The following is a 25100-nucleotide window of genomic DNA, read 5'->3' as shown; positions in this document are numbered from 1 at the left end:
GTCCTGTTTCATAACAACTCTTTCTGGGTCCCTGGGAACCGAATGATTGAAGATGTCGTCCAGAATGCTGTCATCACAGAAAGATTGCAGTTTGGCACAAGACCTGAATATATGACAACGATTGGCATTATAGTTTCCACACTGTCTCCAACATTTTTGTTGTAATCCAGTCTGTTTGCTTTTAATTTGAGGCGTGATAAAGAATCGTGTCAGATTTTTCCAGCCGAACTCTCTCCAGCATTTGGAACAAGTTGTGTTTTGTGTAATAAACATCAATCACAGTCTGAATTTTCAGTCCGTAATTCATCTCCCCATTTAGATCTTAAATACAGTGAAGTATTATTTTTCTGTAGACATGCATGTTCAGAGACAGCTTTGGAAGGCATCCATCATCATTTTAACCAGCACATTACATTCTGATGAAAATTCTGTATTGTTGAGCTGAAATCTAAAGTTATTGGCAACCGTTTTGACAGGTTGTCATTGATTTCATAATCCATTCCACAGAGCTTACATCTAAAAAAGATCACATGTGGATCACATGTTCTTTAAAGTAGACCCCCAAAGGGAGCTGCCAAAACACTCATCCACTGTGTTATTTCAACCTGCCAGTTTCCTTTAAAAACTGCAACTGTTCCACTTCCACTTTTTTTTATTTCCACTGCAGGCCCCCCAAATATTCAATATGATTCATCAGACACTCCCTTCACCCCATCCTAATAATCCAAACAGCTGTGTCCACTGTTGATATAAAAACACTGCCGCTCTGCTGTAATTTTCCTGTGCGAGGGGCGAGTGAAAACACAATCCCACCTGTGAAACAGCAGGAGCTGTTATCACAGTCTTCCCTCAGTATGTCACAGGACACTGACCATCTCGCTGATACTTGTTTTTGTCTAGTAATCAGGTTCTGATAACACCCGTGAGATTTCCACCTCATTCAGATTCCGCTGTATTGTGTTGTGAAGGGATGCAGCATGCAGCGAATGCAGCGTCACCCATCGGCGAACGTCCCGCCGCCCTGACCCTCGCATATTTCACTCAGGAATCAAAACAGAGGCCTTTAGGTGCAGCTTCCACTTTAATAATTGCTCCAGCTCGATCTGTGGGAGCTGGCGTGCGGCTGCAGGAATGCGCATTGCTGCCAGGCTCGAAAGTGGAAAAAAATAATCATGAAGGAGATCCACTTTAAAAAAAAATAATAATAATAAAAAAAATAATAATAAAAGCAAAGCAGCAAATGCGGAAATGAAGCAGTGTGACAAATTGCAAGAAACAACAGACATTTTTTAAAGGGGCTTCTGAGGTCGCATCAATCCCAAGCTTGAATACCAGAATGATTCATAGCTGGCACTGTGTAAAAACCCACTGAGAGGCTTCTGCTGCTCGGTTTAGCTGTGTCAACACTATCCACTGCTCCTTGGCATACAGTATTTACTATATCCTAACTTGGTGTGGTGGGAGAAAGATTAGTTCGATGATAGAACACTTGACAGTTTCTGGGAGAAGACCAGATTCAGGTCAAGTCCATGAGCTGCTTTATTGATATTGTCTTATGCAACCCACAATGTGCGCAAATCAGACGCTTGTTATGATCGTATGCTGTTTGTATTAAGGCACATAACTGCGTGTCAGTTGTTTGCTTTATTTCTTTGTCTGTAAATGATTCACTGAAATTGCGATTGTCCTTAAAAGGGCAGCTGTGTATATCAAATTGTGACTCGCACGGATCAAAAACATCAATTAAACTGTCTAAATAGCCAATAAAATGCATTTCAATTTGTTTCTTGCCCTGTGTCTTTCAGGTTCACCTCAAAAAGTGCAAGGCTACTGATGCCATTCATGATGTTAGCTTTAATTATTACACAGCCTTGTCTAACGTGTGTTAGCTGACTGTGTATGACCTTAAACTCATTTCATTACATTGTCATCCGCCTTCATAACAGCACAGACTTCTTGTTGTCACGAACAGTCCTCAGTCTTCAGCCACATCTGCAGGTAAAGTTAGGTGACCACAAAACAATGGGTGACCGTGCTATCAGTTGTCTGTGTCCAGTTTAACCTTTGTTCACAAGACCCAACAATGTTATTAAGGCTCTGCTATTCACTGTTGACTGTTATATATTAGTAATGTTTACCCAGCATGGTTAGTCACTCAGTAACGGCCTTATCAACGTGGAGAGAACAGAGAGCTTTCTTATCACGGTAGATTCTGCACCTTAGTGAGACAATCAATAGCGAATGCAGGTCAGGCTGAGGGGAATTTTCTTAAACAAAACCTCAAACTGCCGCAGGTGATAAAGCTGTTTTACAGCCCCGAATTTGTTTGTTGACCTACAATAAAGCAAAGCTGCAGAAATCCACACAATAGTGCACGATGCCGGAGGTCACGGATATGTGGTGCGTGACCTTACACGGTGTAAAAACAAAGCAAAAAAAAAAAAAGAGGTTGCACAGCTTTAGTAAGAGTAATTCACATACCACAAGACTGAGAAGTAAAAATGAAGAGACGATGATCGCTCTGCCTGAAGTTATGCAGCTCCAGCCACGCTCACGGAGCAGCCTGCTGAAAGCATCAGAAATGATGGAGGACGTGACAAACGTTGGGCAACATTACTGTGGTTAGAAACAATGACAGATTCAACGGCGCTCTCATTTCTAAAGAACATTTCAGGATAATTATATCCTAGTTTATCATAAGCGTGAATGCTCCATTATTTTTTCGTACTTTATTTTTCGATGGAAACGCCGAGCTGTTATGATCTAAGTGTCATCTCGGTGGGTTTTTTTTTTTTGCTGATCGGAATCAAATAAAGATCAATCTGGACTGTGTGTGGTCCCTGAAATAAGATGAGCCTGAGCTTCTCAGCTCCAAACAATAGTTTTTAAACAGCAATGTACTCAAAGAGCCCATTTATGGTTTTACTGATATATTTTTCCACGCATGGCTGGCCGTGTGATTTCTTATATCTATGCAGCTACAAGTGCTTCATAGATATAGAATAGACATCTTCTCATTTAACTCTCAGAAAACATTTTGCATTATACTTTAGTGACGACACTATTTCATTTCTGCTTTTATTATGTTTTTTCCAAATGAATAACTGTGTGAAAATCATTCAAAACGCGAGCAAATGCTTTGATAAGCATTGAGATAAGTGCTGCTTCTATGCTTTAGTAAAACATGATCGTATTTTACCAATCAGAGCATTTGAGTAATCCATCAACTTGAAAACAGAAAATGAAGAAAAAAATGTATTGCAAGTGTTGTTCCTGTTTTCTGCTTCTAAGAACTTATACATGAGCTCATTTCTTTGCAAATGTTACAAAATTTAGTATATCAGTATTTCTCAATTATGTGTGACCGATCTTTTACAGAAATCTAGCAAGAAAATTATCCGATTAAGAGGTTTTTCCATGCTTGAAATCATGAATTGCAACTAATTTTGATGCATTTTCGAAGGATTTTATCTTCATATAAATGGGACCTATAATTTCATATTTCAAATTTTGTAATTGTAATGTTTGGATACAGCTGAAAGTATTTTGAAGAGTCCCTTTAAAATATATTGACAAGAAGCAAAACTGTGCCACCGCCTTTGTGTAATGATTCACCAAGACAGACACGTCTGGAAGGTCACTTCTAAACTTCTGAGTTAATCTTACATGAAGTCAGTGAAGATTTACTTTTGAAGTGCCCAAACACTCCCGGTGTTTTTTTTTAAGCACAAACTCCCCACACTCCTCCTCAGCTGCGCCGCGGAAAGTTTTGTCGCGGTACTAATCATTGACTGCTTGACCTCCAGGCTCAGTTGGAGTTGGAGTCATGTGTGTCTGAATCACAGTCGTTTCAACTCCGTTGCATCACCGCGACTCTTGAGACGAGTTGAATCTTGAACCCGGCGTGGGTGTGTTTGGTGGATAAACTTCGAGAAAGAAACAGATGCCAGGAGGCAACCTACATTCAGGTTATGTGAAAAAAAAAAAAAAAATACTGGTGCTGGACAGCAGATGTCAGGATGAGTTTGGACTTCCAGCACAACGTGTTCTCTGACCAGCCTTTTATTTTCTGTTTGTACTGAGCTGCAGCGCTGCACGGTCATGAACTCGGAGATCAATCTCACTTCAACTTGGTGACCCCAGATTTGCATACAACCGTATTAAAGAGATGCAGAGGAGGAGACAAAATCATCTGTATTACTGAATGGACGAGATGAACATACTGGAGTTGGAGATTGTATTGGAAAATCAAGCAGAAGGAGAAAAAAAGTCAAATGGGTATATGTATCAGGCCATCTGTGATACCTACCTGAAAACCCTGAAATAAGGCATCCAAATCTCCAAAGTTTGGTGAAATCTTTGAATACATAATCACCACAAATTCTTTTCCGGTACTGAATATGTCATGGGCGTCAACAGCCTCATTTGATGTGTGAAAGATTGCCTCTCATTCATAAGGTTTAAGGTATGTTTAGAAAAGTTGCACACTTGCCTCCACAAACACACTAATCAGCCAGGTGAAAGTTCGCCGCGTTTATCACGTATTGAGACACTCCGTGACCCACATATGCTCTAAATTACTTGCAGACGGACGACCTGCTCAAAACGACGACGGGACCGGAAGCTGTGTATTCTGCATGCATGAAAACATCCAGCAGAGTTAATAGTTGGTTTCAATTGATTTTGTTTGTCGTCTGTTTTCCCCGCATTGACGGCCAAGCTTTGCAGTGCGTGAAATTAGCATAGTGGTTATATTTTTTCCCCCCTTTTCCAATGCAGCTATTGTTCAATTTGTTCCTATTGAGGGCCTCACATTACAAGTTCACAGTACGGCTATTGTATCCCGACAAGGACCTTTCACACACTCATTGCCAATACTAGCACTTATTGAGCAGATTCACAGTGTAACAGTCACGCTCCTGCAGGTGTGGAAATTTCCATGAAGAGGCCCGGCGCTGTGGATTACGCTTTGTAAGATAAGTGAATGGATCTGAGACAATAAACAGTCCAATAAGAGGCCCATAAGTGTGTCTGCAGAGACGTCGACATTCAGATGTCATGTGATATGCGTCTCTGGTAAATGGACTCCATACAGCCGCCAAACTACTGAAGAGGCCATTCAGCAGACGTGGCTTCAGATCTGACGTGTTTGAAGTCACTTGTGAGGCAGAAAATGCTGGAAAACACATCACTTATGGAGTCGGAGAGAATGTGAGGCAGCAGTTAGAGTTAGGCTTTTGGGGTCTTCGTGAAGTTTGCATGTCCTCCCTGTGCATCTGTGGGTTTCTCCAGTGTCTCTTTCTGCAGTCCAGAAACACACATTTTGAGGCATCTATATGAGTCCCTCCTGAGTGGAGATTGCCTGGTTTTCTCTAGTTGCTCTGGCTTCCCCTCACCCACATTCTGATAACATGCCTTTAAAAGTAATTATCAGCTCTTAACTGCTCGTACATGTGAATGTGATTGTGTGATTATGTGTGTGTCCCTGGCGTATCCTGCCTCCACTCTCAGTCCGCAGGGGTCCAGAGTTGGATGAAGCAGGAAAGAAGGTGGGAGATTGGAACAGCGAAGTCCTGTCAAGGAAAAGGCGTGTGGTCCAAGCTTGAGGGAAGGGCTTCCCTTTGTACAGACTTATCTCCACTTGGCCTTAAATCAAGGTTACAAGCCTGCTGCATTCCTCAGTCCCTCAAGACTTTACAGGCCAGCGCCTAGAATGGCTCAAAACACACCTAAAATTCAGCATCTGCTCCTCACAGTGAAATAAAACAACCATCCCAGAGCTGCTGTCCTCACTCCCAGACATTGCATTCTGATACAATCTTCAGTTTGGGAGTATTTGAGCCGCACCCATGTGTGGAAATCAGCCGCAAACACATTAACAGAATAAAGATTTAAGTTATTCATCAAACTTCAGTGTATTACACTGATCCTTCCCACTTTTTTTTTTTTTTAAGTCTCTCGTCTTGTTCGTCGTGCAAACCCCTGGAAAGCTGCGCCTTCAGCCCCACATCTGTTGTTGCCCAATGGCTAGGGGGCAGTGGGAGGAGTGGGCCGGCCCCGCGCGCGCTCGGCCTTTATAAAATTCCCTGAAACGTCCGCCCTGCGCTACACGTTATAAACAAAGCAACGCCTCCAGCTCCCAGCGCGCGCCGCAGTCTTCCAACCCGCACGAGAGAAGAAAAGTTCTGTGGACTTTTTTTTTTGTTGTTGTTTTGTTTTGTTTTAGTTGGGGGGAAAAGTTCTCGTCTCGGGACAATCAACAGCTAAACCAAAAAGGTAGGATTTAACTCCGATTTATCGGGAAGTTATAGTAATGATAATAATAATAAGGAAGAAGTGTGCGCGTGTTCATCCCAGTCATGTCTCAACATGTTGCGTCTGTTTGTGCAGTGATCAGCAGTTCCAGTCACAGACGAAAGATTTTATTTATTTTATGTAATTTATTGATGCTTTTTAAAGTTGCATTGAAAAATAATGCGTGCAGTCTAATGTGTAAATGTATTGTAGATGAGTTTTTACTCAGGACTCCTTCTGCAGTCATGTGACATGTAGTTTATAGTGAGGATGGGCTGGCAGTTGAGGAACAGGTAGAGGAAGCCACGCCATAGATCAACACGCTTTTCACACGTGGTATTGTGGAGAAACATTAAAAAAAAAAAAAAAAAAAAAAAAAATCTGAAAAACTAAGCCTTTCATGTAGCAAATGTTGGGCAGCGGTTGCATAATAAATCCTCTTTACTTCCCAGCTTTAATATGAAGAACAAAAACACAAACATTGGATAAGAAACATTTAAATAAAAACAAAAACATGTGATCATGGAATCATGCACCTGACCATCTGTAAATATCAGGGATGTATGTTATTTCCTCACTAACTGGGAAGTAGTCAAGTGTAGTTCTGCCTCTCGTGATCACTATCAAAACAATCCTGCATGTTGACCTGATTCCAGCTTGTGTTTAGATTCTAAGATAACTCAAATGTTGGGATCGTTCTGCTGAATCCCGCCTTCACTTAAGTGCAGCAGATGATCCGTCTGATTTGGGAAGGAAGATTCTGTTAATAAATAGCAGCTGCTGCTTTTGCAAATGATCATGTTAATGTTGTTTTTCTGTTTATAGAACCGCTGGTGTCAGGCCAGCGCGATCCGCCCCTCCCCTCACCTCCCCTCACCTCCCTCACTGTAGCACCAGGGACACCCACATTTTGATATCTCTTACACTCTGCAAATGTAGGTCTGCGAGAGCTTAGTCCCGCAGGCCTGCTGCTACCGCACCGACATTTCAGAACCAGGGATTTGACAGATTAAGCGAGTTCCCAAAGATTAGGGAAGCAATCATTGTTTCTGCAGATGGATGCGCCAGGCTTGTGGATTTAAAACTATATGGAGGCAATGAGGAAGGCCGGCCTGGCCTTGATTCGGGCACTCTAAAATCGAGACTCAATGTCAAAAATCTAATCGGTACATATGCTTCCCTCTGGCTCTCAGTGAACAAAGAGAGAGTCTGAGCTGTTTTGTAACTTGGATGTTCTGGCTTAAACGGTGTGTTGTATCGCTGGATTTACTGAGGGGGGTAAACACTCGTGTGTTATGTAGTGTTTTCGTCTGATGCTCAACGTATACTTTATCTCTCGGTCACATGATTACGTCTCTCAGCTCGCCTTTCAGGAATCGAGACGTAAAACCTAATCGGAAGGTTTTTGTTTATTGTTCAACCCTGAGAGTCCTGCCACTTCACAGCTAGTCGCATAGGGTTTGTGTAAACAAGAGACTTTTTCCCTCTGACAGACAGAAAACCCCACTGTCCAGAGCTTTACATAGCAAGTATCAAATTTCTTTTCTTTGTCATACATCTGTTTGTGAATCGCACGTTTCAGATGATCCCAAACCTATATCCTCCCACCGCTTCCTGTTCGCGATTGCATAACAGTCTCACTTCTGCCAGGACAAAGATGTTTCTGTAAATACTTTGATTTCTTTCCCAACAGTGAATCTGCCTGTAGGAACTGGTTTGACGTGGTTCTCGGCAGTTGCCAGTGCCATGAGTGTGTCATTAGGCCTGTTTAGGGAGGACCCCACCCCCCCGCCGCTGCAGCCCAGTCATAAAAACCCTGTGAGAAACAGAGAAAAAGATTCACCGACTGCATAAACATCACCGTGTTTCCTGTATTTACCAGCTGACAGGATCTTATGAAGTACATCTGCAGCATTCCAAAACTGCACATTGTTTCGCTTTATCACTTCATGTCAAAGATGTTTGACTCATGTGAAAGCTTCGCTTCCCACTCGAGGTCTCACTCGTATCTGGTTGCCACGATTCCGAGCTGTGAGGTTAAAGTAAAACATCTCCCTCTGTGAAGGTGAAATATTAGCTGGCCGGGGCCAGCGGTTAGAGACGCTCTACAGGTGTGACCAGCAGGTGATTAGCTGAGCCCTCTTCCACAGCTTTTTATTCCTCAACGTGCTAACAGAGGAAGACTGCAGCAGCATTTATTTCGTTTAGTTTTACTTGACTTGGCTGAATTTATTCAGCTGTGCAAACATGCCTGTAATCAATGCATGTAATCAGTACTGGGTCCACTTCTCTCACTAGTAAACACATTCTTGTAGTCGAAAAGTCCAAACTCTCTCTCTCTTTTTTTTTTTCCTCCCCTCCAGTGCTGTGATGGTCACAAACATGCTCTCTCTCTCTCTCTCTCTCTCTCTCTCTCTCTCTCTCTCTCTCTCTCTCTCACATGGCTGTGGAATCTGAATGGGGGCTGATCTCTTGTCCTCTGTAACAAAGCTGCTGCAGTGCCGTGGTGGCCATGTTTGAGAAGTCCACAGCAGACAAATGAACCAGTTGTTTGATATCCCTCTTCCTCTGCGGTATTGTGAGATCCGGCTGGCGCTGGTGCCCCAGTCAGAGGAGTGTGTGTGTGTGTGTGTGTCTGTGTGTACGTGTGTGTGTACGTGTGTGCGTGCGTGCGTGCGTGCGTGCGTGTGTGTGTCCAGGGCGTTTTCTGCTAGACAGCTGTATTTGAGAGATAATGGATCACTTCCTCTAAATGACCACCTTGCTCTCGCTCTGGATGCGTTTTCTGCACGTCTCAGGGTTGATTCATCCCCCGCTGTGTCTTTAGGCGGACAGGGAGCGCAAAGCGTGTTGTGAAAGTCAGTCTGCGGCGAGCAAACATCGCCTTTCCAACCAAGCAGAAAGCAAGACGAGCGAGAGAGAAGTGTGTGAATGCACAAGTCGGGGAAAGTCCAACAGGGAGCTGAACAGATAGTGGGGTGTTCTAATGGGAGCCAGGGAGTCAGCTGCTTCCTGTGTGTGGATGTGTGTCCGGCCAGCGTTGACCCCCTTCAGCTGCAGGGGACAAGAGGGCAAGACCCTGACTCTCAGTCGGGGGGGGGGGACAAAGAGCTCTCTTAACTGGCTAATTTGATTTGCATGCAAGGTTGCAGCTTGAACACAGCATCATGATCCAGACAGCTTGGCCTCTCTTCCTTCTACCGCTCCGTTCTTTTTTTTTTGTTCTTCCTTTTTTCCAGTCCGTGTCTTTTCTTTTTTTCTTTTGAATCGCTTTAATTGAAGAGCTCTTTAAGTGTTTTTCCCTGTTTGGAGTACAGGTCTGATCTTGAAACAAGCATCACACATGGAATGTGATCTGGATTGAAAACCTGGGAACTTTCAAAACACATTTGTGGGAGACTTTAAGTGACCAAACTTTATTTAAACAGTTTACAATGAAGTGGGAATTGCTCAAAATCTTGTTTTCTCGGTTTTTCTGTAACCCCTACTTTTTTTTTTTTTTTTTTTTTTTTTTTTTATTGTCGGCTCACCCCACCTGTCAGGTCGTGTGTGTGTCTTCTGTTGCTAAGTCTCTCTGTTGTAGGTGTGTCCCCATTCAGTGGCCCACATGTTACTGCAGCTCACAGCTACCAGTCTACACTTGTGCTTGTGTCTGCGTTCCCACCTGCGTTTACCCTCGCTCTAGTCTCTTCGGCATTGTGTAGATAAGAAACACACCCACTCCAAAGTTCAGGCCGTCCCTCGGTTTATTGTTTGCACTTCCCAGAGTCTGTCATCACGTAGTGCCGAGAGGCTTGAGGCCAGCGAGAAATCGCACTGCGGATCGTTTCTGCATAACTAATCATTCTCATCTCTGTGTCTCTCAGACTCCGCAGCTCTTCGAAATGGATGACATCCAAGTTGTTGAGTCCAAACCCCTGCTGGTCGACAGGGAGCTGCCGGTATGTAGCGTCAAGCATGATACTCAAAACTCCTTTTTTTTTCCATGTATTTAAGTACTTTATTGCCAGCATTTGCAACTTTTAAAATAAGAATCTTCAACATATATACATTACGATTCATATGCATATGAGTGTCAATCAATATGAAAAATACACCAGTACAATTAAATAAATATTAGTGCTGTGTGCACAGAGTAGAGCCAAGATCCACACAGACATCAGTGACAGGACAGGGCTGCTCTCAGGATATTAGATTATAGCATGCTGCATTATAATTGCATTATTTCTTTGTGTTCATCGCTCTGTTCTCTCCTCCAGGGCCTGAGAGAGGCCGTGCAGCAGCTTGTCGTCAAGGTAAATCCACGGACACGGGTTCTGTTTGTCTCGCTCTCGCCTCCTTTCACCTCTGGTTTGTTAGTTGACACTGGTGTTGACAGATGATGCCAGTTACTCTCTGTGTTCCAGTCCGGTTTTATGAATGAGTTTATCATTTTAGTACCATCTAGTGGCTGATCAAAGGAATTACTTTTACAGCAGAGACGTCCCATCGATCTAGTTGATGACCTCTCCTCTGCTGTGATTCTATTAGAATGTTGAACTTCAATAAAGGTTTCTCTGGCCGTTGAGGGCAGGATATCTGCGATTCTGCTAGAACTCAGTGAGAAGGATCTTTAATTATTCCATCAAAGAGCCAATCGGCTTGGCCCGTCGACAGGAGCAGGTGTTAAACATGGGATCAGCTCAACGTGCTTTTTGCGCCCGCCGCCGTCTGTGAATGAACTCTAATGAATGAATCCACGTCTACGCTGAGCTCGGTGCATGTCCGTTTGTTTGTCAGCGTGGAAGCACGCACGCACACGTGTGCATTTACACACGCACGTGGTGCGTTCGGGGAGGATTATGCTGCCGCGGTTCCCCTGTGCGCTCGTGCTCTGCAGCGGCGGAGGGCGGGCGAGGCGGCGCGTGGTAGAGCTGGCACGTTGTATCCGTGGATGTTCTCTTACTGGCGATCCTCTGCAGGCAGGAACAAAACATTTTCTAGGTCATCTCACACTGAAGAACAGGTCAGGGCTCCGCTCGCCCCGAACTTTCCATCATCACATATTCGCAGAAACGGGTTTGGTGAAATTAAACGTTTCTGACTGTCTATAAGCTTTTCTTTTCATCATGAGGCAGACAGAGAAACAATACACACAGTTACACTTAGGGCCAATTCAACGTCCCCAACACTAGACCTGACCACCAAGGCTGCTCAGGTCTAGTCTTCAAGAAAAGATTTCATTCTGGATTTAAAAAACTAAGAAAAACAGATACCAGAAAAAAAAAATCATTGTAGATTTAGGATTTTACTTTGACTACATTTTCTCTAAATTTTCACTCAGAGTCATTAGATCAACCTGTTAGGCTGTTTGTTTGTGTTTTTACATACCCACACACCATCTCAGTCCATTCGCCAATGCCCCTCCGTCTGACATTGGCTGATCCAATTTAGGGATATCTTCATCTAGAATTAGCTTGTTTTGACCAGCTTGCAAGGCACCATGGGAGGCTGGGAGCTTAGGCCGAGCGGTAAGCAGGGGGGGTATAAAAACGCAGCTCTCGAACGCCGGGCTAAACAGCTTCAGAGGCTTACGGCTGGTCGGATCTGTAGTTCAGGTGGACCACTGCGACCACAGTCTTTAGCGGCGAGCCGCGCGAAGTGATCCGCTGCAAACATGGTTCTGGAGGATTCTGACATGGAGATGATTGTGGCTGACATTGAAGTCACTGTGAGTAGACTGTTGGAATGTTTTGAGAGAATATGTTGCATTGAACTTGTTGGATTATTATGAGAACTGATTTTTGTGGCTCGTTGGAACAAGATGGATTTGGTTTTGTGATGTAATTTTATTTTTTTGCAGAGCTTTAAAGGTTTCTCACTGTTGTTTAGAAAGTGGCTTAACAATATGAGCAATGGAGGAAAAGGAAGAAATCTGGGCAGTCTTTCGTTTTTGTTTTAATTTGATTTAAAGAATTTACTAAAAATGTATATTTTTTTCTGTGCATCTGTAGGAGCATGATGTGGAGACGCCTTATGGGCGAGTTCGCTGTACGATGAAGGGGGTTCCCAAGGGGGACAGACCCGTCATCCTCACCTTCCATGACATTGGACTGAACCGTAAGCCCTTCTCCTTATTCAGCTCTATCTGGGCGAAGCATCTGTTGTTGTTGTTCCTAAAGCCTGGAGTGTTTTCAATCACTGCACCACGTGGGCTCAGATTAAATTCTTTATATTAAGTCACTAAACTCTTTTAAGGATACGGACAGGTTTTTTTTTTTTTTAATCATAGGAATCTTGTAAGAAGACGAGGGTTAGAAGAAACAAAACAAACTTTTTTTTTTTCTTTCAGGGGAAGTATCACTTAACCATCTCCACCTCTATTTTTTTTTCCCCCTTACTGTTTTCCAGACAAAACCTGCTGGAACTCGCTGTTCAACCATGAGGACATGGCAGAAATCATGCAGCACTTCGCCGTGTGTCACGTCGACGCCCCCGGGCAGCACGAGGGAGCCAACACCTTCTCCACCGGGTGAGACATGCACACACACGTACACACACACACGTACACACAGACAAACATAGAAACCCAATATATGCCAAGTCTGTAACCTTTGACTTGACGGGCCAGATCGCTGCGGATGTACTTAAGGTGACCTAATTGGTCAGAAGCGGTGTCGGGACGGGTGTGGATCTCGTTCTGACTAATCTCTTTGATGGCGGGACTTTGCCTCATGTTGAGTTTAGCCCGGCTTTTACACACGAAAGAAAAACTGTTACACAACGATAACCATAAGAGGTAATAAAAGCTCATAAAGGCAGATAGTGGGTATTGTTAAAGTGTTATCTTAATGGCCTGCAACAATATTGTTTTTTTTGTTGTTGTTATTGTTTTGCAGATATGAGTATCCCTCAATGGACCAGCTGTCTGAGACTCTCCCTCTGGTGCTGAAGCACTTTGGGTACGTTCAGCTGTAGTTTGATATTCACACGTCCCTCTCTTATATTCCGGATGTTTTCTAGCCGGTTGTTCTAACAGCATCCGTCCGTCTCCGTGCTCCTCAGGCTGAAGAGCATTATCGGAATGGGCATCGGCGTCGGAGCCTACATTCTGACCAGATTTGCCGTAAGTTTACTTTTCTCTCCTCGTCGGGATTGAATTTTAATCAACCTGGGATTAGCAGAGCCGGCTAATGTCTTTCCAGCCATTTTTTTTTTCCTCCCTGCTGATTTTGGCCATACAACACTGCTTATTGCTTGATCCCGCTGAGCCATGAAAGGCTGAGGAATGTAGCAGATCAGCGCAACGCTAACACTTTGCTCAGCGGGAAGTCTCACTGTTGACAGAACGCTGACAGAGAGCCTTCTTTCTAACTAATTTACAAGTATTTTAAGTAAAATTATAAAAGTTTAAAACAATTTTTAAGCAAAATGTGAACATATTCTTTAAAAAAAAAAAAAAAAAGCTGAAACTCTTCTGTTTCGTGTGTTTTTAGCTGGACTACCCGAACATGGTGGAGGGGCTTATGCTCATCAACATCAACGCGTGTGCGGAGGGATGGATCGACTGGGCCACTCACAAGGTAACGCAGGCAGATCAGCTGTAGCGGCACGATGGAACCACTGGAAACTGCATATTTGGAGTTGGAATACCAAATTTGTGTTTGGTGTCCAATTTCAGATCAGCAGCTGGACACACGCCATGACTGACACCATCATCGGCCACCTCTTCGGAAAGGTAGACCTCTGTTCTGTTGAAGGCTCTTTTTTTTTTTTTTTTTTTCCAAGAGGAGTAAGGTTGAAAGTTTTGATTATAGTCCTAGTGTATAACTCATGTTTTGTATTTTTTTTTTTGTCTCCTAACAGGAAGAAATCCACCACAACCAAGACATGATTGCAACATTCCGCCACCACATCGTGAACGACATGAACCAGTACAACCTGCATCTCTTCGTCAAGGCCTACGACAGGTGGGCGTGCACAATTAGAGGAGAAAGCTAGATAGATGTCCGGTTTGTGTTCAAGATCTTGGTAACAAATGTGTCCGCTTCTCTCTGCAGTCGGAGGGATCTGGACATTGAGAGACCGGTCCCTGGAAGCAACGTGAGAACCCTCAAGTAAGTTGTCCTTCATTTAAATGACATTAAAATGTCGTTTATCTGTGCAGAGTGCATGATTGTGCGTCCTCTCTCTCACCAGGTGTCCTTCTCTGCTGGTGGTTGGCGACAGCTCTCCTGCCGTGGACGCCGTGGTGAGTGGAGGCACACACTCCCGACATTCCCACAGCCATTAAAGACATGCTAATGATCAGACCGGCCCCGGTTCACTGGTGCGGGACGTGTTTTCCGTTCACTTCAGGCGTCTGTTTAGAGCTCAAAGAGACATGCAAGATTGAACATGTTTAATGTGTCTGAAGCAAGAACGGCTTTTGGAAAGAGAAATCGAGTGACGCAGAGCAGGCCGATTTGGACACTGACTCTATTTTGACTTCACATAGTGAAAACTGAATTTTTTTTTTTTTTTTAAGTTTAACCCTCATTTTGAGACACAGTCCTAAATAGATTTCTTTAATTTGTGTCCTCAGGTCGAATGCAACACCAAGCTCGACCCGACAAAGACTACCCTGCTGAAGGTACGTGGCCCGTTTCCTGCCCTCTGTCCTGCTCCCCCTCCTGCCCCACATTCTCATCCAGATTATAATAGCCTTGATGGAAACGCATCAGCTGATAAGATTCCGGCGGGTCAGCGTTTACCTGGTGACACATTAACCAGCCGAATGCGCCCTCAGATGCGGCGCGCACACGCTTTGTTGGCCGTGAGGGCGCAATCTGCCGCCAGTGACCTACTTCTGTTGTTCTATGGAAACCTGTTACGATCACCCGCCGCAGCCAAATGGCTCTCCGGCCTGAACCGGGCGCCATTTATCAAGGTTAATTGTTCAGCGGTGTAGCACAGCGCCGACTGGAAGTCGCTGGGACGGGGTGTTTGGTGCGTTCCAGTGGGTAATGGCGTGTGTCCGCCGTGCCCTTTTCAACATGCTACCTTCTCACCTGTCCTCTCCCGATCTCCCTCCTTCCCGCAGATGGCGGACTGCGGCGGCATGCCCCAGGTTGACCAGGTGTGTATGTCTGCGTGGCAGGAGAATAATCTCTGAGACATTGCTGCTGTAGGGCAGACTGGACAGAGCCGGATAATGACCGTCCAGGGCCAGCTGGGGCGGGTGGAGGGGGGGGTAGATAGCCTAAGGAGGTGGCACTTAAGAGCATTAACAAACACTAGATATGAGCCACCCTTATCAGAGTGTAATCCTTCACACTGCTCTGCGCCTGCTCGCAGCATATCTGAGACACGGGGAGGATAAGCGACCGAGTCTGTCGCTGCTTTGCAAACACGTGTCGATAATTAATAACATGGAGGGTGATAATCTGTCTCCTTGTTGTTTTCTTTGCAGCCTGCCAAGCTGACGGAAGCTTTCAAGTACTTCATTCAGGGGATGGGATACAGTAAGTATCGATGCTGTGAGCAGATCTCAACAAGTTCACAGGAACAAGGCTTTCAAGTAAATCGCGCACATTTCTGCCACCTTGTGGTGAGATGAGGGAATGTTAAGGTTCTCTCCACCTCTGAGTGAACTGAATGAAAGCTTTATGTGATCCCTGAAGAGGATATCACTTGTAAATTCAGAACTCTTCCCTCCTGAAATCGTCTTCCTGCTGCGCTTCCCCTCAGTGCCGTCGGTCAGCATGACCCGCCTGGCCCGCTCCCGCACCGCCTCCGGCTCCAGCGTCACCTCCTTCGAGGGCAGCCGGTCCCGCTCCCACACCACCGAGGGCAACCGGTCCCGCTCGCACACCAACGAGGGCAACCGCAGCCGCAGCCACACCGCCGACGCCCAGCACGCGCGCGCCCACACGGAAGGCGGCGCCGACAAGAACAACGTGGACCAGGCCGTGCCCAAGTCCACCGAAGTGTCCTGCTAAAGCGCCCCCCCCCCCCCCCCCCAAGACCTCTCACCGTCCCTTTGATCTGCGCTGCACTGCCTCTGATTAACTGTTTCTACACACCGACCTACAGAGCAATACCCAAATCCCCGGAATTGTTAAAACGCACAAAATGCACAGTCGACCTGAGGTTTCCCCGGTTCAGACACGCCTGAACAGAAGCCGTGTGTGGCGACGGGGTAATCAGGGACAGCGCAGCATTTCGGGGGGACTCCGAAGCAGAATGTCGGAGGAAAGCTGTGGCTCAAACTCCACCAGCTTGTAATGTATCTCTTTTACTCTAAACGCATTAACAGTGACTTCTAGTACAGCATTCCTCCATCCTGTTTTTTTTTATCCATTTGACCTTTCTGACACAGCTTTCTCCGCTCCACCCGACTCTGTAAACGTCCGTTTCCTGTTCTTCTCACTGTCATCGTCTGATCATTTATACTTTTTCGTTTTTCCACGTCTCGAGTGTCGTCCTTGGCGCGTAGCGGCAGATTTGTAGGCGTCGAGAGAGGAAGGGGAGGCATTTTTAGATAAAACACATAATGTTTGCCTGGAATCACAAATTTAAGGGACATACTTCAAATATGTTTTGTGTATATACAGCGAATTATTCTGTTTGACTGACCAATGTTCTCATGTTTTTTTTTCTTCCCTGCTACTTCGGAACATGTCTATCGTTATGAAATACAAATTTTTTTCTAAGAAATCATTTAGTAAAAAAATACAATGTTTGTCATAGCATCCATTGAGACTTTCCGCGTCGTCTTAAATGAAAACTTTCGTCAAATAAAAAAAAAAAAATTGTTCTATATGCTTTACGTATGGATCATGGCTTCAGACAAAAAACAAATCCCATTTCTTTCATGATTACTATGCAATCAAGCACAGCGGAACAAAGATGTGCCATGAAATTGTTCCTTTTTTTTTTAAAAAAGAAGCGATGCTCCTGTGGCTGAGGATTTCCTGGTGAGTGAAGAGATCGGTCAACATGTTAACATGAGGCTAACTAGAGATCTTACCTGATTCCTTCTACTCCTGTAAGTTACTTGCACTACAGCGAAAATTTGACTTTTTAGGACACATACACAGCTTTGTAAAGATGCGATGCACAACTGTCTAATGCTGTAGGAAAGCATTACATGACATAACAGTTTGTATTTATTAAAAAAATGACAATAAAAACCTTGTAACAGACCTTCTGCCTGATTGTGTCGTTATTAAGTCGAATTAAAAATATGTCTTCATCTTCTGAAAATTTATTGAAGTACTCGAGGAAATGTTACTAAAAGTGCCACGTTGACTTGTGGGTACAAAAACATGGACGTTTCGAGTGCTTACATATGTGAATACATATGCAAAATAAATAAATTAAATCTTCAATATTTAACATGCTCTGTTGAATATTTTCATTCGTACAAAGTTCTTGGAAGTCTGGAAACACACATATTTCATATTTACAGATTGTTCCCATAGGAAAAAAAAAAAACAAAAAAACATGAGAAAATCCTTTGTAAATGATTGCACTAGTTACGAATACAAAATACTGCATAGGAAGTGTGGGAATGTGTCTCCAGACAGCGATCCCGATCGGCGCGTCAGTCCATAACTTCAGGGTATCCGTAGTAACTCTCCAGCTCGGCGAAAATGTCGTTGGGGTTTTTGCAGCTGAGGTTGCAGAAGCAGGCCTGGACCCACATCATCTTCCAGGTGAACCCCGTCCCGTTGGGACACTCAAACTCCACGTCGATGGTCTTGGACTTGTAGGGGATGCAGCAGCGCTCGTCGGTGCAGACGCCGCAGAACTTGGGCCTGTACAGCTTCTTGCTGACGCAGCCGGAGATGGTGAAGTTGGAGGGCTCGTCTTCTCTGTAGATGTTTAGACATTTTTTTCCCGGCTGAGGGAAAAAAAAAAACCCCAACAGTATAAAACCTCTGAATATGGAAACATCCACTCGGCGCTGTCTTGTGGAAACCCTACCTTGATGTGTTTGGTGATGTCCACCTCACACGGCCGCAGGTTGCAGAGACGGGACTCTTTGACCAGCTCGCACTGCTCGTTGGCGTTGGAGATCCTCATGGACAGGCCGCGGCCGCACGTCTTTGAGCAGGGGCTCCAGGAGGTAGTCTGGGCGATGCAGTTCTTGTGCCAGCTTCTCGTCTCAGCTGGGAATACTGGAGGAGTGCAGAAAAATAACCTCAATGAATCTCTTTTAACTTTGTTAAATAACCAAACATTTCTGTATTCCAGTGATTCTAAGCAAAGGAGTGCTTGAAATTTAAAAAGGTGGCGGTTTGATTTGACCTGTAAGCTGTTGTTTTTTTTTATATATTTGAGAATACATGAGAGGCAGAGTAACACTCGGTTCTGCCTGCATCTGTTTGAAATCTCCTCTGGTTACATCTGCGTCTGACTCGCGGTCTGGATCTCATTTGTTTTCTTCTGCAACACAAAGAAATCCTCATTCTAGCCTCCGCAGCGCTGCTGCGCTAAGCGACTTGAAACTGGAAGTGACTCAAAAAAGCAGTGTGAGGGCTTCCACAGGAAAAGAAGCACACAAATACACACACACGCACGCACACACACACACACACACACACACACACACACACACACACACACACACACACACACACACCACACACACAGAGTTATCATCCTCCTGGAACTTGACTCACACAAGTTCCGGGCTTTAGGGAGAACCTGTTTCAAATACAGCTGTTTCACGTCCACCTTGTCAGAATGAATTCTGTTGTTCACTAAAAATGTTCGTCTGAGAAATAAATCCAATAATTTTATAACTGAGTATTAAAATAACAACAGAATTTTAAACAAACAAGTCCTGCTAAACATGTTACACCTGATGTCTATAGGCTTGAAGTGGTTTCTAGCTGGTTTAGTGTTTTTTTTTTAATGCTAAACATAAATTTTTTTTTTGTTTTTTTTAAGATTTCAAATACTATCAGTTACACTGGGGTTGGGGTTGTGTGTCCCATTTCTGTGACGGACTTGTGTCCAGGATTCGAAACAGTGGTATAGATCTATTTTGTTTTAATATAAGAGTGAGAATCGGGAGTTTGCATGTTCTTCCTGTGCCTATTTGGACTGTTTTCCTCCAGCTCCTCCAGTTTCCTCCTCCAATCCGAAGACTTCAGATTAGGTCAACATGTGACTGTGTGTTAAATTATGCAGGAGTGATTTGACTGTGAACGGTGTTGAATTTAAGTGACGCGTTCCTCCCGTCCTACCTTCCACGGCGTGCCGCGGCGCCGTCTTGCGCCCTCTCTTGGGCTCGTCACAGATCCACTGCTCGCAGCACTGTCCCCGCACTTTGACCCGGCGCGGGGTTTGGCACCAGACCCGGGGAGGCTGGGAGTCCGTGCACTGCGACACGCAGCCAATGGCGCCGTTCACGCACACACACTGGTATTTACAGCTGGGCTTGAAGCTCTGCCCGTTGCGGTAGATCACGCCGTCGTGCTCGCAGCCCGTTCCCACCATATCTGAGGAGAAGGAGGACAAGCAGTCACTGATTAGACAGACAAGCTGAGACACAAAGCTATTCAGACTAGTACTGATGTTAAATGTTATCCAGAAAAATGGAAATGAACTGCAGTGACCTCTATGAAAAAGAAGTAGAAAAACATGTAATGTGCATTTAATCAGTCTTATTATAAATTCTTACAATGCCCATACATGCATTGTATGCACAATATGCAGTATGTGCTCCTTTATATTTTCCCAAATAATAAAAAAGTTTTATTTTGTTCAGCTTTCATGAGGTGCTTGCAGTTTTTCTGCATCACGTACAAGTTTCTGAAAATAACAGCTTTGACAAAATCTAAATGAATAGAACGGCTCGCTGCTCCACTTCCTGACTCAGTGACTGGAAATTCAATGCAGCAAAAGAAGCTTAAACTATGCAGACTGAAAAATAAAAACCACTCAACAGAGTGGCCAGTATTGTGAACTTCTTTTTTTTTTTTTTAATTTACAAGCAAAAGTACGGTTTAATTATGTAGGAAAGTTGAATCTCCATTGTGGAGATGACAAAATGAAGACATGCTCAAGGAACACAAGCAGCTATGCTATAATAATGATGCCAACAACAAAAACAAATGAGATCATTTGATTTACAATCAGCAGAAACAAACAACAAAGAAATTCCGCAACACATTCCTCCACATGCTACTTCTAAACATGAACTATCTCCAACATAAGCAATTATTTCTGATTTGTTTGAAACACATTTCATTTACTTCTGACTACGAAGCAGACAAACACACACACATCACAGAGATGAAGTCAGTAGTTTGATTTGCTGAGTGACACTTACATGCACACACTCCTTTTTCGTACCTAGGCTTGTCCGAGCTGTAGTCGCAGTAGAGTCCCTTGTGGTAGTCGCACATGTCCGCCTCGTTGCAGACCTCGCCCACCTGCCGGGCGCAGGCCTTGCAGCAGTCGCAGCCGTCCATGAGGAGGCTGACGCCCGGCGGGCACCTCGGGGCGACCTCCGGACACTCGCAGGGCCACTTGCAGAACTGCGTACGGTTGTACGTGTCGGCGGTCGGGGAGGTGAAGGCTGCGGCGGGCGGCATGGCAGTGGAATTCTGGGAGGAGGCCTACGGACAAAGCACATCGGTGAGAACTGAGCCAAAAGATGAGTGATGCTGTGCATTATGTTATTACTGCAAAGTGGAATTAGCATTAAAGTAATGCTGTGATGTGCGTTTGTTGAGAAATGCTGGAAGCCTGGAGAACGGACCTACTTTTTCCAGAATCAGTTTGAAGAGAAACACTGCAGCAGACAGCATTTTATATCTTCAGTCAATGTGTCAAATAAAGTTTAAAGTCAAGTGTTACATTTTTAGATGCAATAAAACTGAAGCAATGTAAGAACCATAACTTGAGGACATGATTTTTGCTGTATTTTACACCAGGAGGAATCACTAAAAACAATGATGCTGAAATGACACTTGGGTAAAAAGGCATCCAAATAAATACAAAGTTTCTCATATTGTACCTTTTTGTTGCATGTGTGTCTGTTCCCCCCCCCCCCCCCCCCCCCCCCCCCCCCACACACACACACACACACACACACACGCCTCATCTAATATCTGCCTCACAATCCTGCTCTAAAGCAACGGTGCCCATTGTCCCCTGGAGGTCTCCCCATACGGCCTCCACCCTCCTGTGTGATCTCTGCGGGACCAGGAACCCAGGTTGGGAAACTCTGCTATAAAGCATGTAAGATCAGCTGCACTTATCATTGCATAAACTTAATCTTTTCAAGTTTGTTAATGATTACAGAATCATTACAATACTTGCTTTAGTGATAAAGTCTGTAGCTTTATGTGTTTGTAGGTTAACACAAAGATCACTTTTAATTACATGAAAGATGTCGATCTTAAAACTACAGCCTTTGATTTCCAGCTCTTTGGTTACTCTGTGTCAGTACATAATGGATCTAAAAGGTCTCAAATTCCTTATTTATACAGTTCTGCTTCACTGCCTGCGTGACTCCTAATGTGTGGTCCTGCTGTGCAAGAAATTGAATAAGTCTATAAAAATGAACATAACACCCAGCAGTGGAGATAATCTCATTAAATCAATGTCGGGGTCTCTGTGTGCGCTGAGCTGCGGTATTTCATCACCAGATATGAAATCTGCAACTGTGCCGAGCACATCCAGGTTCCTGCCAAGCAAACCCAATTTTTTCCTCCCAGTATGGTTTGACTCTCACAAGCTGCTGGAGGGGCCAAGATCACACAAATACGGTCTTTGCAAGACTTTGAAGGCGATGCTCTCATTCCATCAGGCCATATATTAGAGACATGTCCGTTTGATTTGATCTTTTCACGATGAGGTGAGAATTTTACGACCCCTACACCACCGTACGGTTGAGTTACTGCCTTCAACTTCCTTCCAAGGAAAGACATCTTAAAAAAAAAATCATAAATATCAGTGATAATATCATCAAGAAGCAGCTTCAGTGATGTTGGAGCGTCTCTGACTCCTGATTCATCATAATTACCACAGGTTCAGACAAACAGTGAGCTATTTGACTGGAGGGTCAATATCACCAGCACAGTCGTAAATCACAGCATGACCCGTGTGCTCAAAGCGGCGGCAGCACTTTAATCGGCCCTTCTGATCCATAAAAGACTAACATAAAAACGCACGCACGCATGATCTACAACTAATGGCAAGAAAAACACACTCAATCAGCTTCAGCCCGACACGACCTCTGTCACTTCCCCGAGCTTGTCCTCAAATTACAGCAGAGATATTAATGACTTTGTGTAAAGTGTCAGAAGTTAATGCGGATAAATGGGTTTTAATCACAGCTGTGTAACTGAGCCATTCCTCAGAGTGTTCAGCCTGCTTAGCCTGTGGTGAAATCACACATTCACAAACACAACATCAAGCAACGCAGAAGCTCAGAGGCAAGCAGGTTGATCTTTGTAAGCTTTGTCAGCAGCTAAACATCCATTCACTCAGAGATTTTAGTGAGAAAGTGCAGGAGAGTGTCTTCAATGTCATTAACTTGCAATGTTATTTTAGGGTGACCTGAAATACTTGTGTTATTTGGCTGGAAGTCAATTAATGAAAAGGTTATTTTCTTTATTACTCAAGCTGATAAGTATGGATGATCTCAGTTCTGATTCTGATGCAATGCTTGCACAGACACTTCACCTTCTCCAGTGGAAGGAAAAAAAAAAGGGGGGGGGAGGTTAAAAGTCAAGCTTTTTGTAAATAATACTCGAAGACAAATCTCTTGAAAAAAAAAAAAACAGTTCCATAAAAGTTGTACATCTATATCAAGTTTCAGAGGGAATTTTATCTCACAAAAACATCAGTTTCGCTGCTCTCACATAACAGAAGGTAACATGAGGCGACAACACATCACAGTTTTTATTTAGCACCTCAACTTAAAGAGACGGATGATGAGGGATTGTGGGAAATGTGCAGGAATGAAACGCACGCGGTGGTTGAAGAAGTGAAGAAACCACAAGGTGGCACTAAAATATAACAAACAGTGGGACGTGAACCCACGGGAAGGTTAACTGCCAGCATCACTGGATGAGAGCAATTGACGTGTCTGCAGGGACAGAAAAAGATTTAAAATAAATATTCAGACAAGCCCGTGATTCAAGTAAGGACACTTTTTTGGGGAGCAGCTTTAAGTGGATTTTCCTGTTATTTATATAAGTTAATTAAAATGAACGATGCACTATATTTTGTCCTAATTCCAGAAAGTTATGAGTTTGCGTCACCTGCGTCTTAATAGACAGTTAGTAGAAAGTGTCCGCCCCACCTGTTGAATCCCAGCTGCTGTTAGAATCCACACCAGGAGCCAACTCATCACTGGAGACGATCCGCACACGCATCCAGCCCAGAAGCAGCAGTTTCCGTCCGGAGCGCACGAGCCGCGGCTCTCCTCAGGTGCGCTACATCCTCGTCACGCGCCGCCGACACCTCCGCGCGCGCGCCCCAGTGAGCGTCCCCGACCTGCTGCGGCCACGGCTAGCCTGCTGAAGAGTCCCGGGCTGACGGCAGGTCTGGGAGCAGCGGCTCATGCTCCTGACAGTTTTCTCTCTCCTCTTTTTTTCTTCTCCCCTCTCTCTCCGCTCCACTTTCACCCTCTCCTCCTCCTCCTCCTCCTCCTCTTCCTCCTCCGGCTGATTGGGCGTGTCCCCGTCTCCGTGACACCGCTCGCGTTACTAAAAGCTCCACTTAAAATTAAAGGATAAGTCCAAGTATTTCCGAACCACTCTTTAAAAACAGCACAGATGACCAGCAGCTGCAAAAAAAAAAAACAAAAAACAAAAAAAAAAAAACACCCCTCTTCTCCTGAACGCCCAAAGTCAGTGGATGAAAATTAAAATGAAATTGTAAGGTACACGCACACTGAACCGGTACAGTCTAAACAAATCCTTACTGCTTTTCTAAAACGTTCAGTTCCATCTTAGTTCAGTTGTGATTATTCCTTTGGTGCACAGTGTTAAGCATTATGTAACTGAAAAGAGCTTTTTTTTTTTCCATTTACGGTAATTAAATGGTGCCACGTTTATAAGAAAGAAGGCAGAGCATGCCAGAACGATGTCAAACACGTTTTCTTCGCTGCTGATTCTTGTTTGGTGTTGTTTGGTTTTAGTGGATGATGGAAGCAAAAAGCTATTTATTCATAGCTGCAGGAGCTTGTGGAAGAACCAGCCACTGCAGTCTGGCAAAAACCTCCTCCTCCTCCTCCTCCTCCCTTTCATGGCAGGTCCTGGTTACAAACTGCTGTTTGATGGTATCCCGTTTCTTAACCAGCAAGCGAACCACTGTGGTTGTGTTGGCGACCATGGCGCGAGCGCCCGAGACCATCCAAGTGTTGCTCCTTCTTCTTAAACCCAGACTCTGCATGCGGCCTCTGATAAAGCCTGCTCGGCGAGGGAGAGTGTTTCATCTTGGATGATGGAGTGCAGTCCCCGATTATAGAGCTATTGCCACATGCAGTAATTAGTCCCCACACTGAGTCTGGGATTCTGTGTGGAGTTTGCATGTTCTCCCTGGGTGTGCATCTGGTTTCCCTCCGCAATCTAAAAATATGCATTTTAAATGCGAGTGTGTGTCAGTGTGACCTGTCCAGGGTGTAAACTGCGTGTAACTATCACCCAGAGTCAGCTGGGATCGGCTCTGCAGCACCCTGCAACCTCAAAATGGATGGAGTGATGGTAAAGACCTTTCAGATCGACCAACGCTTATTAACAACAGTGGAAATTTCAGTAACCTTTGTGGAGATTCACTAGAAATTTGTACTCATGGTATCATTCTCTCAAGTGACT

At 44.4% G+C, this 25100-nt stretch overlaps 2 protein-coding genes across 3 annotated transcripts; one reads left to right on the top strand and one right to left on the bottom strand.

Annotated features, from left to right (window-relative positions):
* The first annotated feature begins 6117 nt into the window (after window positions 1-6117).
* ndrg1a (N-myc downstream regulated 1a) lies at window positions 6118-17459 on the top strand. 2 transcript variants are annotated; one of them, XM_030119915.1, is made up of 16 exons: window positions 6118-6276; window positions 10161-10235; window positions 10554-10589; window positions 12288-12393; window positions 12685-12805; window positions 13173-13235; window positions 13339-13399; window positions 13770-13856; window positions 13955-14011; window positions 14140-14243; window positions 14334-14390; window positions 14473-14524; window positions 14858-14905; window positions 15356-15391; window positions 15725-15776; window positions 16003-17459. In XM_030119915.1, the coding sequence occupies exons 2-16, from the start codon at window positions 10179-10181 to the stop codon at window positions 16251-16253; spliced, it is 1188 nt and encodes a 395-aa protein (XP_029975775.1). In that variant the 5' UTR covers window positions 6118-6276; window positions 10161-10178; the 3' UTR covers window positions 16254-17459. The 2 variants fall into 2 exon arrangements, with proteins under 2 accessions (XP_029975775.1, XP_029975776.1); XM_030119916.1 differs by lacking the exons at window positions 6118-6276; window positions 10161-10235; window positions 10554-10589 and adding an exon at window positions 11830-12004.
* Window positions 17200-23900, bottom strand: ccn4a (cellular communication network factor 4a). The gene is made up of 5 exons (XM_030119917.1): window positions 23585-23900; window positions 20600-20888; window positions 19512-19766; window positions 18244-18437; window positions 17200-18160 (listed from the first exon to the last, which is right to left on the bottom strand). Exons 1-5 carry the CDS (start codon window positions 23630-23632, stop codon window positions 17861-17863), a joined length of 1086 nt encoding a protein of 361 aa, XP_029975777.1. The 5' UTR covers window positions 23633-23900; the 3' UTR covers window positions 17200-17860.
* Between the last annotated feature and the right edge of the window lie 1200 nt (window positions 23901-25100).

This window comes from Salarias fasciatus, chromosome 22, assembly GCF_902148845.1.
Source record: "Salarias fasciatus chromosome 22, fSalaFa1.1, whole genome shotgun sequence".
In the NCBI taxonomy this organism is placed as follows: Eukaryota; Metazoa; Chordata; class Actinopteri; order Blenniiformes; family Blenniidae; genus Salarias; species Salarias fasciatus.
Note: the sequence above shows the minus strand (reverse complement) of the source record. Positions and strands in the feature narration are given on the sequence as shown.